Source organism: Bombina bombina, chromosome 3 (assembly GCF_027579735.1).
Source record: "Bombina bombina isolate aBomBom1 chromosome 3, aBomBom1.pri, whole genome shotgun sequence".
NCBI lineage: Eukaryota > Metazoa > Chordata > Amphibia > Anura > Bombinatoridae > Bombina > Bombina bombina.
In genome coordinates, this window is record NC_069501.1 from 1,144,241,921 (window position 1) to 1,144,256,623 (window position 14,703).

Here is a 14,703-nt window from a genome sequence, read left to right on the forward strand (position 1 = left end):
ATATAAAGTATGTTTGTGTGTATGTGTATATAAAGTATGTGTGTGTATATATGTGTATGCGTATATAAAGTATGTTTGTGTGTATGTGTATATAAAGTATATATGTGTATGCGTATATAAAGTATGTTTGTGTGTATGTGTATATAAAGTATGTGTGTGTATATATGTGTATGCGTATATAAAGTATGTGTGTGTATATGTGTATGCGTATATAAAGTATGTTTATGTGTATATGTGTATGCGTATATAAAGTATGTTTGTGTGTATATGTGTATGCGTATATAAAGTATGCGTATATAAAGTATGTTTGTGTGTATATGTGTATGCGTATATAAAGTATGTGTGTGTATATGTGTATGCGTATATAAAGTATGTGTATATAAAGTATATGTGTGTGTATATATGTGTATGCGTATATAAAGTATGTGTGTGTGTTTGTGTGTATATGTGTATGCGTATATAAAGTATGTTTGTGTGTATGCGTATATAAAGTATGTGTGTATATGTGTATGCGTATATAAAGTATGTTTGTGTGTATGTGTATATAAAGTATGTGTGTGTATATATGTGTATGCGTATATAAAGTATGTGTGTGTATATGTGTATGCGTATATAAAGTATGTGTGTGTATATGTGTATGCGTATATAAAGTATGTGTGTGTATATGTGTATGCGTATATAAAGTATGCGTATATAAAGTATGTGTATATAAAGTATGTTTGTGTGTATATGTGTATGCGTATATAAAGTATGTGTGTGTGTATATATGTGTATGCGTATATAAAGTTTGTGTGTATATGCGTATGCGTATATAAAGTATGTTTGTGTGTATGCGTATATAAAGTATGTGTGTGTGTGTGTGTATATGTGTATGCGTATATAAAGTATGTTTGTGTGTATGTGTGTGTGTATATGTGTATGCGTATATAAAGTGTGTGTGTGTGTATATGTGTATGCGTATATAAAGTATGTTTGTGTATATGTGTATGCATATATAAAGTATGTTTGTGTGTATATGTGTATGCGTATATAAAGTATGTTTGTGTGTATATGTGTATGCGTATATAAAGTATATATGTGTATGCGTATATAAAGTATGTGTGTGTATATGTGTATGCGTATATAAAGTATGTGTGTGTGTGTATATATGTGTATGCGTATATAAAGTATGTGTGTGTATATGTGTATGCGTATATAAAGTATGTTTGTGTGTATATATGTGTATGCGTATATAAAGTATGTTTGTGTGTATATGTGTATGCGTATATAAAGTATGTGTGTGTGTGTATATATATATATATATGTGTATGCGTATATAAAGTATGTTTGTGTGTGTGTGTATATATGTGTGTGTGTGTGTATATATGTGTATGTGTATATAAAGTGTGTGTGTGTATGTATGTTTGTGTATATGTGTATGCGTATATAAAGTATGTGTGTGTGTATATGTGTATGCGTATATAAAGTATGTTTGTGTGTATATATGTGTATGCGTATATAAAGTATGTGTGTGTGTATATATGTGTATGCGTATATAAAGTATGTGTGTGTGTGTATATGTGTATGCGTATATAAAGTATGTGTGTGTGTATATATGTGTATGCGTATATAAAGTATGTGTGTGTGTATATATGTGTATGCGTATATAAAGTATGTGTGTGTGTTTGTGTGTATATGTGTATGCGTATATAAAGTATGTTTGTGTGTATGCGTATATAAAGTACGTGTGTGTGTGTATATGTGTATGCGTATATAAAGTATGTGTGTGTGTATATATGTGTATGCGTATATAAAGTATGTGTGTGTGTTTGTGTGTATATGTGTATGCGTATATAAAGTATGTTTGTGTGTATGCGTATATAAAGTACGTGTGTGTGTGTATATGTGTATGCGTATATAAAGTATGTGTGTGTGTGTATGTGTGTATATATGTGTATGCGTATATAAAGTATGTGTATGCGTATATAAAGTATGTGTGTGTGTATATGTGTATGCGTATATAAAGTATGTTTGTGTGTATGTGTATATAAAGTATGTGTGTGTGTATATATGTGTGTGTATATGTGTATGTGTATATAAAGTATGTTTGTGTGTATATGTGTATGCGTATATAAAGTATGTGTGTGTGTATATGTGTATGTGTATATAAAGTATGTGTGTGTGTATATGTGTATGCGTATATAAAGTATGTTTGTGTGTATATGTGTATGCGTATATAAAGTATGTGTATATAAAGTATGTTTGTGTGTATATGTGTATGCGTATATAAAGTATGTTTGTGTGTATGTGTATATAAAGTATGTGTGTGTATATATGTGTATGCGTATATAAAGTATGTGTGTGTATATGTGTATGCGTATATAAAGTATGTTTGTGTGTATATGTGTATGCGTATATAAAGTATGTTTGTGTGTATATATGTGTATGCGTATATAAAGTATGTGTATGCGTATATAAAGTATGTGTATGCGTATATAAAGTATGTGTATATAAAGTATGTTTGTGTGTATATGTGTATGCGTATATAAAGTATGTTTGTGTGTGTATATGTGTATGCGTATATAAAGTATGTTTGTGTGTGTATATGTGTATGCGTATATAAAGTATGTGTATGCGTATATAAAGTATGTGTATGCGTATATAAAGTATGTGTATGCGTATATAAAGTATGTGTATGCGTATATAAAGTATGTGTATATAAAGTATGTTTGTGTGTATATGTGTATGCGTATATAAAGTATGTTTGTGTGTATGTGTATATAAAGTATGTGTGTGTATATATGTGTATGCGTATATAAAGTATGTTTGTGTGTATGTGTATATAAAGTATGTGTGTGTATATATGTGTATGCGTATATAAAGTATGTGTGTGTATATGTGTATGCGTATATAAAGTATGTTTATGTGTATATGTGTATGCGTATATAAAGTATGTTTGTGTGTATATGTGTATGCGTATATAAAGTATGCGTATATAAAGTATGTTTGTGTGTATATGTGTATGCGTATATAAAGTATGTGTGTGTATATGTGTATGCGTATATAAAGTATGTGTATATAAAGTATGTTTGTGTGTATATGTGTATGCGTATATAAAGTGTGTGTGTGTATATATGTGTATGCGTATATAAAGTATGTGTGTGTGTTTGTGTGTATATGTGTATGCGTATATAAAGTATGTTTGTGTGTATGCGTATATAAAGTATGTGTGTATATGTGTATGCGTATATAAAGTATGTGTGTATATGTGTATGCGTATATAAAGTATGTTTGTGTGTATGTGTATATAAAGTATGTGTGTGTATATATGTGTATGCGTATATAAAGTATGTGTGTGTATATGTGTATGCGTATATAAAGTATGTGTGTGTATATGTGTATGCGTATATAAAGTATGTGTGTGTATATGTGTATGCGTATATAAAGTATGCGTATATAAAGTATGTTTGTGTGTATATGTGTATGCGTATATAAAGTATGTGTATATAAAGTATGTTTGTGTGTATATGTGTATGCGTATATAAAGTATGTGTGTGTGTGTATATATGTGTATGCGTATATAAAGTTTGTGTGTATATGCGTATGCGTATATAAAGTATGTTTGTGTGTATGCGTATATAAAGTATGTGTGTGTGTGTGTGTATATGTGTATGCGTATATAAAGTATGTTTGTGTGTATGCGTATATAAAGTATGTGTGTGTATATGTGTATGCGTATATAAAGTATGTGTGTGTGTGTATGCGTATATAAAGTATGTTTGTGTATATGTGTATGCGTATATAAAGTATGTTTGTGTGTATATGTGTATGCGTATATAAAGTATGTGTGTGTATATATGTGTATGCGTATATAAAGTATGTGTGTGTGTGTGTATATGTGTATGCGTATATAAAGTATGTTTGTGTGTATGTGTATATGTATATAAAGTATGTTTGTGTGTATATGTGTATGCGTATATAAAGTATGTTTGTGTGTATATGTGTATGCGTATATAAAGTGTGTGTGTGTATATGTGTATGCGTATATAAAGTATGTTTGTGTGTATATGTGTATGCGTATATAAAGTATGTTTGTGTGTATGCGTATATAAAGTATGTGTGTGTGTATATATGTGTATGCGTATATAAAGTATGTGTGTGTGTATATGTGTATGCGTATATAAAGTATGTTTGTGTGTATGCGTATATAAAGTGTGTGTGTGTGTGTGTATATATGTGTATGCGTATATAAAGTGTGTGTGTATATATGTGTATGCGTATATAAAGTATGTGTATGTGTATATAAAGTATGTTTGTGTGTATATATGCATTAATAATGTGTTTATTGTGTATTCAAAACCATGGTATCAGATGTCAGATTTTAATTAGGATTTCTGATGCTCCGCTTGCCATTTTGTATAGATTTCGATCAATGAGGGCATGCGAAGAAGTATCCGGACATAATGATCTGACACTTTCAATGCATATGAACTTATTTTTTTCTGTTGCTTGATTGTATTCTGATCATTTAGAAAAAAGTAGTGTATTTTAAGCAGACAAAAAACAAACAAACATTTTTGTATGAAATACATGATTTTTTATTCTGTTCCAAAAATACAACCAATGTCCATTTTAAATGTCCCCTTACAACACACATAAGTTGGCAGATCTTCTTCTCCTTTTTTTTTTTTTTTCTTCTTTTCAGAGCTTGATCAGCAAAATCAGCCAGTTGGACTAAACCGTTCTACATCTCCTAAAACCAATCTGTACATCGATTCACCATTTGGTAAAAATAGCCCTGTAGAACACTTACACGACCAGAACAATTCCTCCATGTTATGCTCCCAAACTGAACAAAGCATACAAGCAAGACCTAACGATCGTCCTTCTGCATGTGTTCAAGAGTTCTATACCGATGCTGCTGAAAAACGGAATAATCCTGAACGTGATGGGCCCTCTCCTGGGGGTGATGGTAAGTAACATAGAGGGGTCAGGGTTAGGTATTTAGTTGATTTTAGATTTGTTAAACTTAATTATTTTCTAGCTTTGAAATTTACTCATATGTAATAAATCAATATGAAATGTGTAACGTTATTCTTTAGCTTTCTATACAATAATTGTTCTATATTTTCTTTATTGTAGCTGGGAATTATGTGTGTGACAATGATAAAACGGAAGAATCCACTCACTATGAAGATTCTTTAAAATCTTCACAGGAAGATGAAAATAGCAGTTTACCAACTGGTAATTCTATAGAAACTTGTGACACAGAAGAAAGGTAAAGTCTTATACTGATTTCAACTCTTTAAAGGAAATTAATATTGTAAATCTGCTTATATTTGTAGATTAAATACCAAGATACCCTTATTTGAACACTTAAAGGGAAAGTAAACGCCAAAAATGTTATTGTTTAAAAAGATAGATAATCCTTTTAATTCACCATTTCCCTGTTTTGCATGACCAACACTTATACTAATATACGTTTTATACATTATTACATTATCTATATGGCACACATGAACTTACCCCCTCTAGCTGTGAAAAACTTTCAATTTCATTCAGATAAGAGGCTGCTTTCAAGGGCTTAGAAATTAGCATATGAGCCTACCTAGGTTTAGCTTTTAACTAATAATGCCAAGAGAACAAAGCAAATTTGATGATAAAAGTAAATGGGAAAAGTTGTTTAAAATGACATGCCCTATCTGAATCATGAAAGTTTAAATTGGACTTTACTGTCCCTTTTTAACACTTTTTTACAGTTATACTGCAACACTTTCAAGTTATTTAGCGTATGAGTATTTGTCCCTGTTAAAGGATAGACCATCCAAAATTTGGATGTACACATGTGCATTTCCATTTTGAATAGAAGCATTTTTATACTATACATGTATTAGCAAAAATGCTTCTAGTAAAAGTTCTAGTTGTTGAGTGTACTTAAGTATGCTCCATGCATGAGCATTTTAAACACTGCACTTCATTAGGAAGTCTAAGGTGTTTGTATCATTAGATAATTCAATTTGCATCATTGCTGACATACACGCCAACACTGGCTCTTTGAGCAGCTGCATTATTTAAAATGCTTGTGCCCTGAGTGATTTTTCACATGCAGAGAAGAATGCACTAAAACAATGATAACTGTTACTAGAAGCATTTTTTTGAGAATATTTGTAAATATTTATCTATCCAAAAATGTAATTAATCTAAGTGCATTTCAGTTTTGACTGGAATGTCCCTTTAGAAAGACAATATCAGTAATGATTTAAAATCTAAGTTTAAAAGCACTAATCTAAAAGATGACAGCATTTTATATATTCCAGAGTAACAGATTGATAAATTACTGAAACCACAACCTGTAACATTTACTTCTAGCTTGAAACTTAACTTGCTTGGCTCTCCAACAAACCATATAAACGACTGTGTGGCATAACTAACTATACATAAATATAATATGAAATGCTTACTGTGACCCTTGTATACCCTAGTCACTGTCCCCAGAGTGAAAGGGGAAAAATCCCTCCCAAGTGTTGTTCTTTGTAAAGATGTAAGAAGATATTTATCTTCTAAGACAATGTTTTTAAATTTTGACAAAAATCATTCAGAAAAGAAGCGGCTTGCATGTCAAAAGTAAACAATTGAGTCTTGTTACTCTTCTGCTTTACAATACCTGCATATGATCTGAACCTTTTACGAAGATTGCATTGTTTTGTTATGAAGGCCAATTTTATCGGGAATGAAGGAAAGAAAGAAATCCTTTGAAGAACTTTTGGAGGAACAGATGAGACTGGAAGAACAGAGACTTAAACAAAATGATCAGCAACAGGTATTAATAAATAACTTGTGAAATATTTTATTTAAAAAAAAAGAACATTTTAACTTTTTCATTTTAACAGAACAAAAGAACAAACACATACTGTATATGAATTCATTGAGATACAGAACATCATTAAGACAATGGGGCCTATTTACTATGGTGCGAGCCGACATGATCCAATATAGCGGATCATGTCCGCTGCACATTGATAAATACCGACAGCATACGCTGTCGGTATTTATCATTGCACCAGCAGTTCTTGTGAACTGCTGGTGCAATGCTGCCCCCTGCAGATTCGCGGCCAATCTGCTGCTAGCAGCGGGGGGGGGGGGTGGCAATCAACCCGATTGGGTTGATTTCTATCCGCCGCCTCAGAACATGCGGACAGGTTATGGAGCAGCGGTCTTTAGTACGGCGCTTGATAAATATGCCCCAATGTGTAATTAATAAAATCATGGTAAATTTCCATATTAAGTTTTTTTATATTGATTACTGTATATAAAAAGCAGAAGGGACACTGTAGTTGGCCTCAAAGGATTTTCTACATCTCACCACGATCCTATATGAACCAGGTTTTGGCCTATAAACTTAGTTTTTATTGGAAGTAACTGCTCATTAAAATCAAAGTCCAATCCAAGTATATTTGTGTGCAGTATTTGTATTGGTCAGTAACTTGGTACAAATAATTAACGGTAAGATTGCATGTAGGTATAACAATAAAGTCACTAACTGTCCATCTATAAATCAGTTAATCAAAATGTCCCTAATGCTGGAAAAAAGTTTCTAATATTACCAGAAGTCCCAAACTAAAGTCTGGAGCCAAGTCACCTAGTGCTCTCTCCGTGAGTGTCGATCTGGCCCCACTCTGTAGAATTCAATTTTCAGGTACCAATAGGGGAACTAATAGTAAGCCTTCCGCGCTCTGTAGCATCTCCCAAACACCACCTCCACACAAATTAATCCACAATATTAGATGAAGGCTCAATGTCAAGCGTGGTAATAATAAAGATAAATCAGGGATCTGATGAAGTGCCTGTGAGGCAGGAAATGCGTTGGTTTTCATCCACTGTGTGTACATAGCAGTGTGGACCTTAAGTGCTTTTGCCATTCATCAATAAACTTTGGATCTTTACTTTATTATTCCCACACCTGATGCTGAACCTCCTTCACCTATTGTAGTTTATTGTGGTGTAATCCTCCCACAAAAACGTTATTGTGTCTATGGTTAAACATGAGAGAGCCAATACATTATCTCATATGATATCACTATCTGTCCTTCCATTATGTGAGTGTGGGTATATGTGAGCTCTTCCAGTTTCTAGGTATCCACTGTTTCACACTATTTATAAATATTTGGTCTAGATGTAAATTGAATGTAAATAGACTAAATGAACTAATGGCAATTTGCAAAAAAAATGCTACATTACTTTCCTTGCAAACAACATCATAGAAAGGCCTTCTTTTTGGGCCACCATTTACGTTCAAGGGGTCCTAGAACGCCGCAGTTGCTTCAGCAGAGTTTACTAAATTGTGTGTATATTTTAGACCATCTAATTAGTAGTCTGTTGTTGGTCTAGTTTAGTAGTCTGTTGTTGGTCTAGTTTAGTAGTCTGTTGTTGGTCTAGTTTAGTAGTCTGTTGTTGGTCTAGTTTAGTAGTCTGTTGTTGGTCTAGTTTAGTAGTCTGTTGTTGGTCTCCAGTACACTGATTGATGAGGAAGATTTAGCTGTTTTTGTAAACTTAGTATAACACATAAATAACTCATTTATTATAAAGTTTTTATACTCCTTATTAGTTTTGCAAATTAATCATACAGCTCTTACCTACGTGGACAAACCCAGATTTATTTATTTTCAGTGTAGTTGCATTAGCAGCTTTACAGCATTTTAAGAGAAAATACTTAAAGGGACAAAGTCATAATTAGACATTCATTATTCAGACAGGTCATACAATTTTAAACAACTTTCCAATTTACTTTTATTATTTAATTTGTTTCCTTCTCTTGTTATCCTTTGCTGAAAGGTTTATCAAGAAAAGCTCAGGAACATCAAATAACCTAGGTTTTAGCTGCTGATTGGTGGCTGCATATATATATATATATATATATATATATATATATACTGATTGTCATTGGTTCACCCATGTGTTCAGTTAGAAACTAGTAGTACATTGCTGCTCCTTCAACAAATGATACTAAGAGAATGACGCAAATTTGATAATAGAAAGTAAACTGGAAATTTTTTTTAAATTGTATGTTCTACCTAAATCATGAAAGAAAAATTGTGAAAAACTGTCAATATGCACTGAGATAAGAGGCAGCCTTCAAGGGCATAAAAATTAGCATATGAGCCTACCTAGGTTTAGTTTTCAACAAAGAATACCAAGAGAACAAATCAAATTTGATGATAAAAATAAATTGGAAAGTTTAATAAAATTGCCTGCCTTATCTGAATCATGAAAGTTTGACTAGACTGTCCCTTTTTAAGTATTGTTAAACATTTTACAAGGAATTCAGTTATGAGCTTAGAGGCGTATAAAACACCTTGAGATTTGCATATAAAATGTTTAACTGTGCATAGTTTAAAACAAAACATTATTTTGCCTTTCCCTGTAATTCAACTGAGAAATTTGTAAGTTTTCCAATAATTGGAAGTGCACACTGTGGCCTTTAAAAGCCTAACCCTGTATAAAGTTTTCACTGTTGATTGAATATTCTGTTGCAAGACAACATAAATCTTGCAAGGTGTTTTATAGCCCATTAATGAAACTGTAATGCCTAAAAAATAGAGCTCAAGGCTATCACAAACTGTTACTTTCTCTAGGAAATATCACCAACAATATTGTAGTGTTAACATTGTGCTGGTTTTTCTTTCTTCTAGGCCAGTGAACAGACTAAGCATAAACATGTGGTTAAACAACCATTTCTGAGAAGAGGAGAAGGACTTGCAAGATTTAGGAATGGAAAGACATTTACTATAACAAAAGAGTGCAACTCCAAGCCTGAGGTCTTAAATACTGCGAAAATAGAGAAGACACAAATCCAGAGAAAAATTGCACCTGTTGTCAAAGAACAAAATGTTGAAAATGTAATATCTAAAAAGTCTATTCCAAATAGCAAAGAAAAAATAGAACCTCAATTACCAAATAAAAAAAAACTGGTATTTAAAAACCACAACACAAAAAACATCAGCTCTGCAACAATGCTAAGACAAATGGATAATAAGCCAGCTGGTAATGTTAAAAGTAGTGTAACAGAGGACAAACTTTTAGAAACAAACAAAGAAAATGTAATTCCAAGTGAAGCAAGTCAACTTTTGAAAAAAAGAACTGGAAAACAAAATGGGTCTTCAGGCAGTAACATTAAGGCTAGCCCAAATGCTGTAAACCAATTCACAGAGTTATCTTTTGAAGCCTCATTTCAGAAACGGCAAATACATTGGGAAAAAGAAAAACAATTAGAACATTTTGAGTTGGATGAGTTTCTTCTTCTTGAACAGGCAGCTGAGGATATATCGTTTTCTAGTAACTCTTCATTTATACAGAAACTACTCAATCAAGATTATCAAGTTGCTAATGGTCATGGTCGGTTGTCTTCTACACCTGTTAAAATGGCGTCACAAACAAAAATAGTTGGTGACGGAGACGTAAATGTTAAAAAGCAGAATAAGAGTTGGCAAAAAGAGATGGGAGTTGGTTCTTCCATCTCTTTTGAGAAGCAATATGAAAAAGATATTTATGAAAAACCTCAATCCATTGTCATTGATGGGAAAAAATCAAAACTTACTGAACTGGTTACAAGTGAAGAGGACTCGTCAGAATCTGAAGATGAACATAATGTTACAGTAACAAGCATTAACACAGATTTAGATAATCGTGAAGATGACCTTGTGTCTGAAGACTGTAAAAAACCTTCTAAAAATCTGAATGTGGATAGGAGCAGAGACTTTGATCTGGACCTATCAGATGGAGAGAGTTGTACCAATGAGTCTACTGTGGTAGAAAGTAAAGAAATCTTAGTAAAAGAGAACCATAATTTATCATTCTCAAATACTAGTGAAGATGAATTTGATGATGAAAAGACTTGGGATGACCTTGGTGATATAAGAAATCAAGTTGAGTTTTCTGAAAATAAACAAAATGGTGCTTTAAAAGAATTTATTCCATCTGACTATACTAGTCCAGTGTCTGTGCCAGACAAAACCATAACAAGGAAGGTGGCTTCCAAAAAAACGGATGAACTTCTAAGTGTATCTGTTAAACCAAGCTCTCCTCCTGCTTCCGATCTTATGATGAAACTATTCCCTTCTCTGAAACCCAAACAGAAACCTGAGCCCCAGTTGGCAAACAAATCAGTACCAGTGCAAGATGATCCGGGTAAGATCACATGCTCTGTCTAAATCTTGTGTGTATGCTAATATATTGCTATGGAGAGAACCAAAAATGTAGGCTGCAAACACAGAATATGGCATTGGTACATATTACACACGAAGATAAAGGAACACTTAAAGGACCACAAAATACAGTAGAACTGCATAATTAAAGGGACACTGAACCCAATTTTTTTCTTTTGTGATTCAGATAGAGCATGCAATTTTAAGCAACTTTCTAATTTAATCCTATTATCAATTTCTCCTGTTAAGTGTGGTCAGTCCACGGGTCATCATTACTTCTGGGATATTAACTCCTCCCCAACAGGAAGTGCAAGAGGATTCACCCAGCAGAGCTGCTACACAGCTCCCCCCCCTCTACGTCACACCCAGTCATTCTCTTGCACCCAACGAATAGATAGGATGTGTGAGAGGACTGTGGTGATTATACTTAGTTTTATACCTTCAATCAAAAGTTTGTTATTTTATAATAGCACCGGAGTGTGTTATTCCTTCTCTGGTAGAATTTGAAGAAGAATCTACCTGAGTTTTTCTATGATTTTAGCCGGCGTAGTTAAGATCATAATGCTGTTTCTCGGCCATCTGAGGAGAGGTAAACTTCAGATCAGGGGACAGCGGGCAGATTAATCTGCAAGAGGTATGTAGCAGCTTATTATTTTCTGACAATGGAATTGATGAGAAAATTCTGCCATACCGATATAATGTAAACTCAGCCTTAAATGCAGTAGCAGCAACTGGTATCAGGCTGTCATGTATGTATATTTTACAATTCAGTATTCTGGGGAATGGCACTTCACTGGAATTATACTGTATGCATAAGACTTTAGCCTATTTGCAGGGACTAGCAACAGGCTTTGTAATAACACTTAATTTATTTATGTTAAACGTTTTTTGCTGGCATGTAAAATCGTTTAATTTTCTGAGGTACTGGGTGAAAAAATGTTTTGGGCACTATTTTTTCCACTTGGCAGTCGTTTTTATTTAATTTATGACAGTTTACTGATCTCTCTCACTGTTGTGTATGAGGGGGAGGGGCCTTTTTTGGCGCTTTTGCTACGCATCAAAAAATTCAGTCAGAGGTTTACTGTCTTCCCTGCATGATCCGGTTCATCTCTACAGAACTCAGGGGTCTTCAAAACTTGTTTTGAGGGAGGTAATCACTCACAGCAGAGCTGTGAGATTGTAGTTGACTGTGATAAAAAACGTTTTTTTCTGTATTTTTTTTCTGCTATCAGGGTTAGTTATCCTTTGCTAATGGGAGCAATCCTTTGCTAAAAGTGTGTTTTTTACAAAGATTTGATGCTATAACTTTTCAGTTTATCAATTTTCAACTGTCATAACTTTTTCTGTGCTTCTTATAGGCACAGTACGTTTTCATATTATAGTAAATTACTTGAAAAGTATTTCCAAATTGCTAGTTTATTGCTAGTGTGTTAAACATGTCTGATTCAGAGGAAGATATCTGTGCTATATGTGCTAAAGCCAAAGTGGAGCCCAATAGAAATTTATGTACTAACTGTATTGATGCTACTTTAAATAAAAGTCAATCTGTACAAATTGAACATATTTCACCAAACAACGAGGGGAGAGTTATGCCGACTAACTCGCCTCACGTGTCAGTACCTGCATCTCCCGCTCGAGAGGTGCGTGATATTGTAGCGCCGAGTACATCTGGGCGGCCATTACAAATCACATTACAGGATATGGCTACTGTTATGACTGAAGTTTTGGCTAAATTACCAGAACTAAGAGGTAAGCGTGATCACTCTGGGGTGAGAACAGAGTGCGCTGATAATATTAGGGCCATGTCAGACACTGCGTCACAATTTGCAGAACATGAGGACGGAGAGCTCTCTGCATTCTGGTGACGGTTCTGATCCAAACAGACTGGATTCAGATATTTCAAATTTTAAATTTAAGCTGGAAAACCTCCGTGTATTACTAGGGGAGGTGTTAGCGGCTCTGAATGATTGTAACACAGTTGCAATACCAGAGAAATTGTGTAGGTTGGATAAATATTTTGCGGTACCGTCGAGTACTGACGTTTTTCCTATACCTAAGAGACTTACTGAAATTGTTACTAAGGAGTGGGATAGACCCGGTGTGCCGTTCTCACCCCCTCCAATATTTAGAAAGATGTTTCCAATAGACGCCACCACACGGGACTTATGGCAAACGGTCCCTAAGGTGGAGGGAGCAGTTTCTACTTTAGCTAAGCGTACCACTATCCCGGTGGAGGATAGCTGTGCCTTTTCAGATCCAATGGATAAAAAGTTACAGGGTTACCTTAAGAAAATGTTTGTTCAACAAGGTTTTATATTGCAACCTCTTGCATGCATTGCGCCTGTCACGGCTGCAGCAGCATTTTGGTTTGAGTCTCTGGAAGAGACACTTGAATCAGCTCCATTAGATGAGATTACACACAAGCTTAAAGCTCTTAAGTTAGCTAACTCATTTATTTCGGATGCCGTAGTACATTTAACTAAACTTACGGCTAAGAATTCCGGATTCGCCATTCAGGCGCGCAGAGCACTGTGGCTAAAATCCTGGTCAGCTGATGTTACTTCTAAATCTAAATTGCTTAATATTCCTTTCAAAGGGCAGACCTTATTCGGGCCCGGGTTGAAAGAAATTATCGCTGACATTACAGGAGGTAAAGGCCATGCCCTGCCTCAAGACAGAGCCAAACCTAAGGCTAGACAGTCTAATTTTCGTTCCTTTCGTAATTTCAAAGCAGGAGCAGCATCAACTTCCTCTGCACCAAAACAGGAAGGAGCTGTTGCTCGCTATAGACAAGGCTGGAGACCTAACCAGTCCTGGAACAAGGGCAAGCAGGCCAGGAAACCTGCTGCTGCCCCTAAGACAGCATGAATTGAGGGCCCCCGATCCGGGAACGGATCTAGTGGGGGGCAGACTTTCTCTCTTCGCCCAGGCTTGGGCAAGAGATGTCCAGGATCCCTGGGCGTTAGAGATCATATCTCAGGGATACCTTCTGGACTTCAAATCCTCTCCCCCAAAAGGGAGATTTCATCTGTCAAGGTTGTCAACAAACCAAATAAAGAAAGAGGCGTTTCTACGCTGTGTACAAGATCTTTTACTAATGGGAGTGATCCATCCGGTTCCGCGGTCGGAACAAGGACAAGGGTTTTACTCAAATCTGTTTGTGGTTCCCAAAAAAGAGGGAACTTTCAGGCCAATCTTGGATTTAAAGATCCTAAACAAATTCCTAAGAGTTCCATCGTTCAAAATGGAAACTATTCGGACAATCTTACCCATGATCCAAAAGGGTCAGTACATGACCACAGTGGATTTAAAGGATGCTTACCTTCACATACCGATTCACAAAGATCATTACCGGTATCTAAGGTTTGCCTTCCTAGACAGGCATTACCAGTTTGTAGCTCTTCCATTCGGATTGGCTACGGCTCCAAGAATCTTCACGAAGGTTCTGGGTGCTCTTCTGGCGGTACTAAGACCGCGAGGAATTTCGGTAGCTCCGTACCTAGACGACATTCTGATACAAGCT

At 34.6% G+C, this 14,703-nt stretch overlaps 1 protein-coding gene across 1 annotated transcript in view; it reads left to right on the forward strand.

Annotated features, from left to right (window-relative positions):
• CENPJ (centromere protein J) overlaps positions 1-14,703 on the forward strand; it is a 66,118-nt gene that overhangs the window by 5,475 nt on the left and 45,940 nt on the right. Inside the window, exons 3-6 of the mRNA XM_053705578.1 lie at positions 4,685-4,951; positions 5,122-5,257; positions 6,694-6,799; positions 9,669-11,163. Coding sequence (XP_053561553.1) covers positions 4,685-4,951; positions 5,122-5,257; positions 6,694-6,799; positions 9,669-11,163 — 2,004 coding nt within the window. The remainder of the gene's footprint in view (positions 1-4,684; positions 4,952-5,121; positions 5,258-6,693; positions 6,800-9,668; positions 11,164-14,703) is intronic.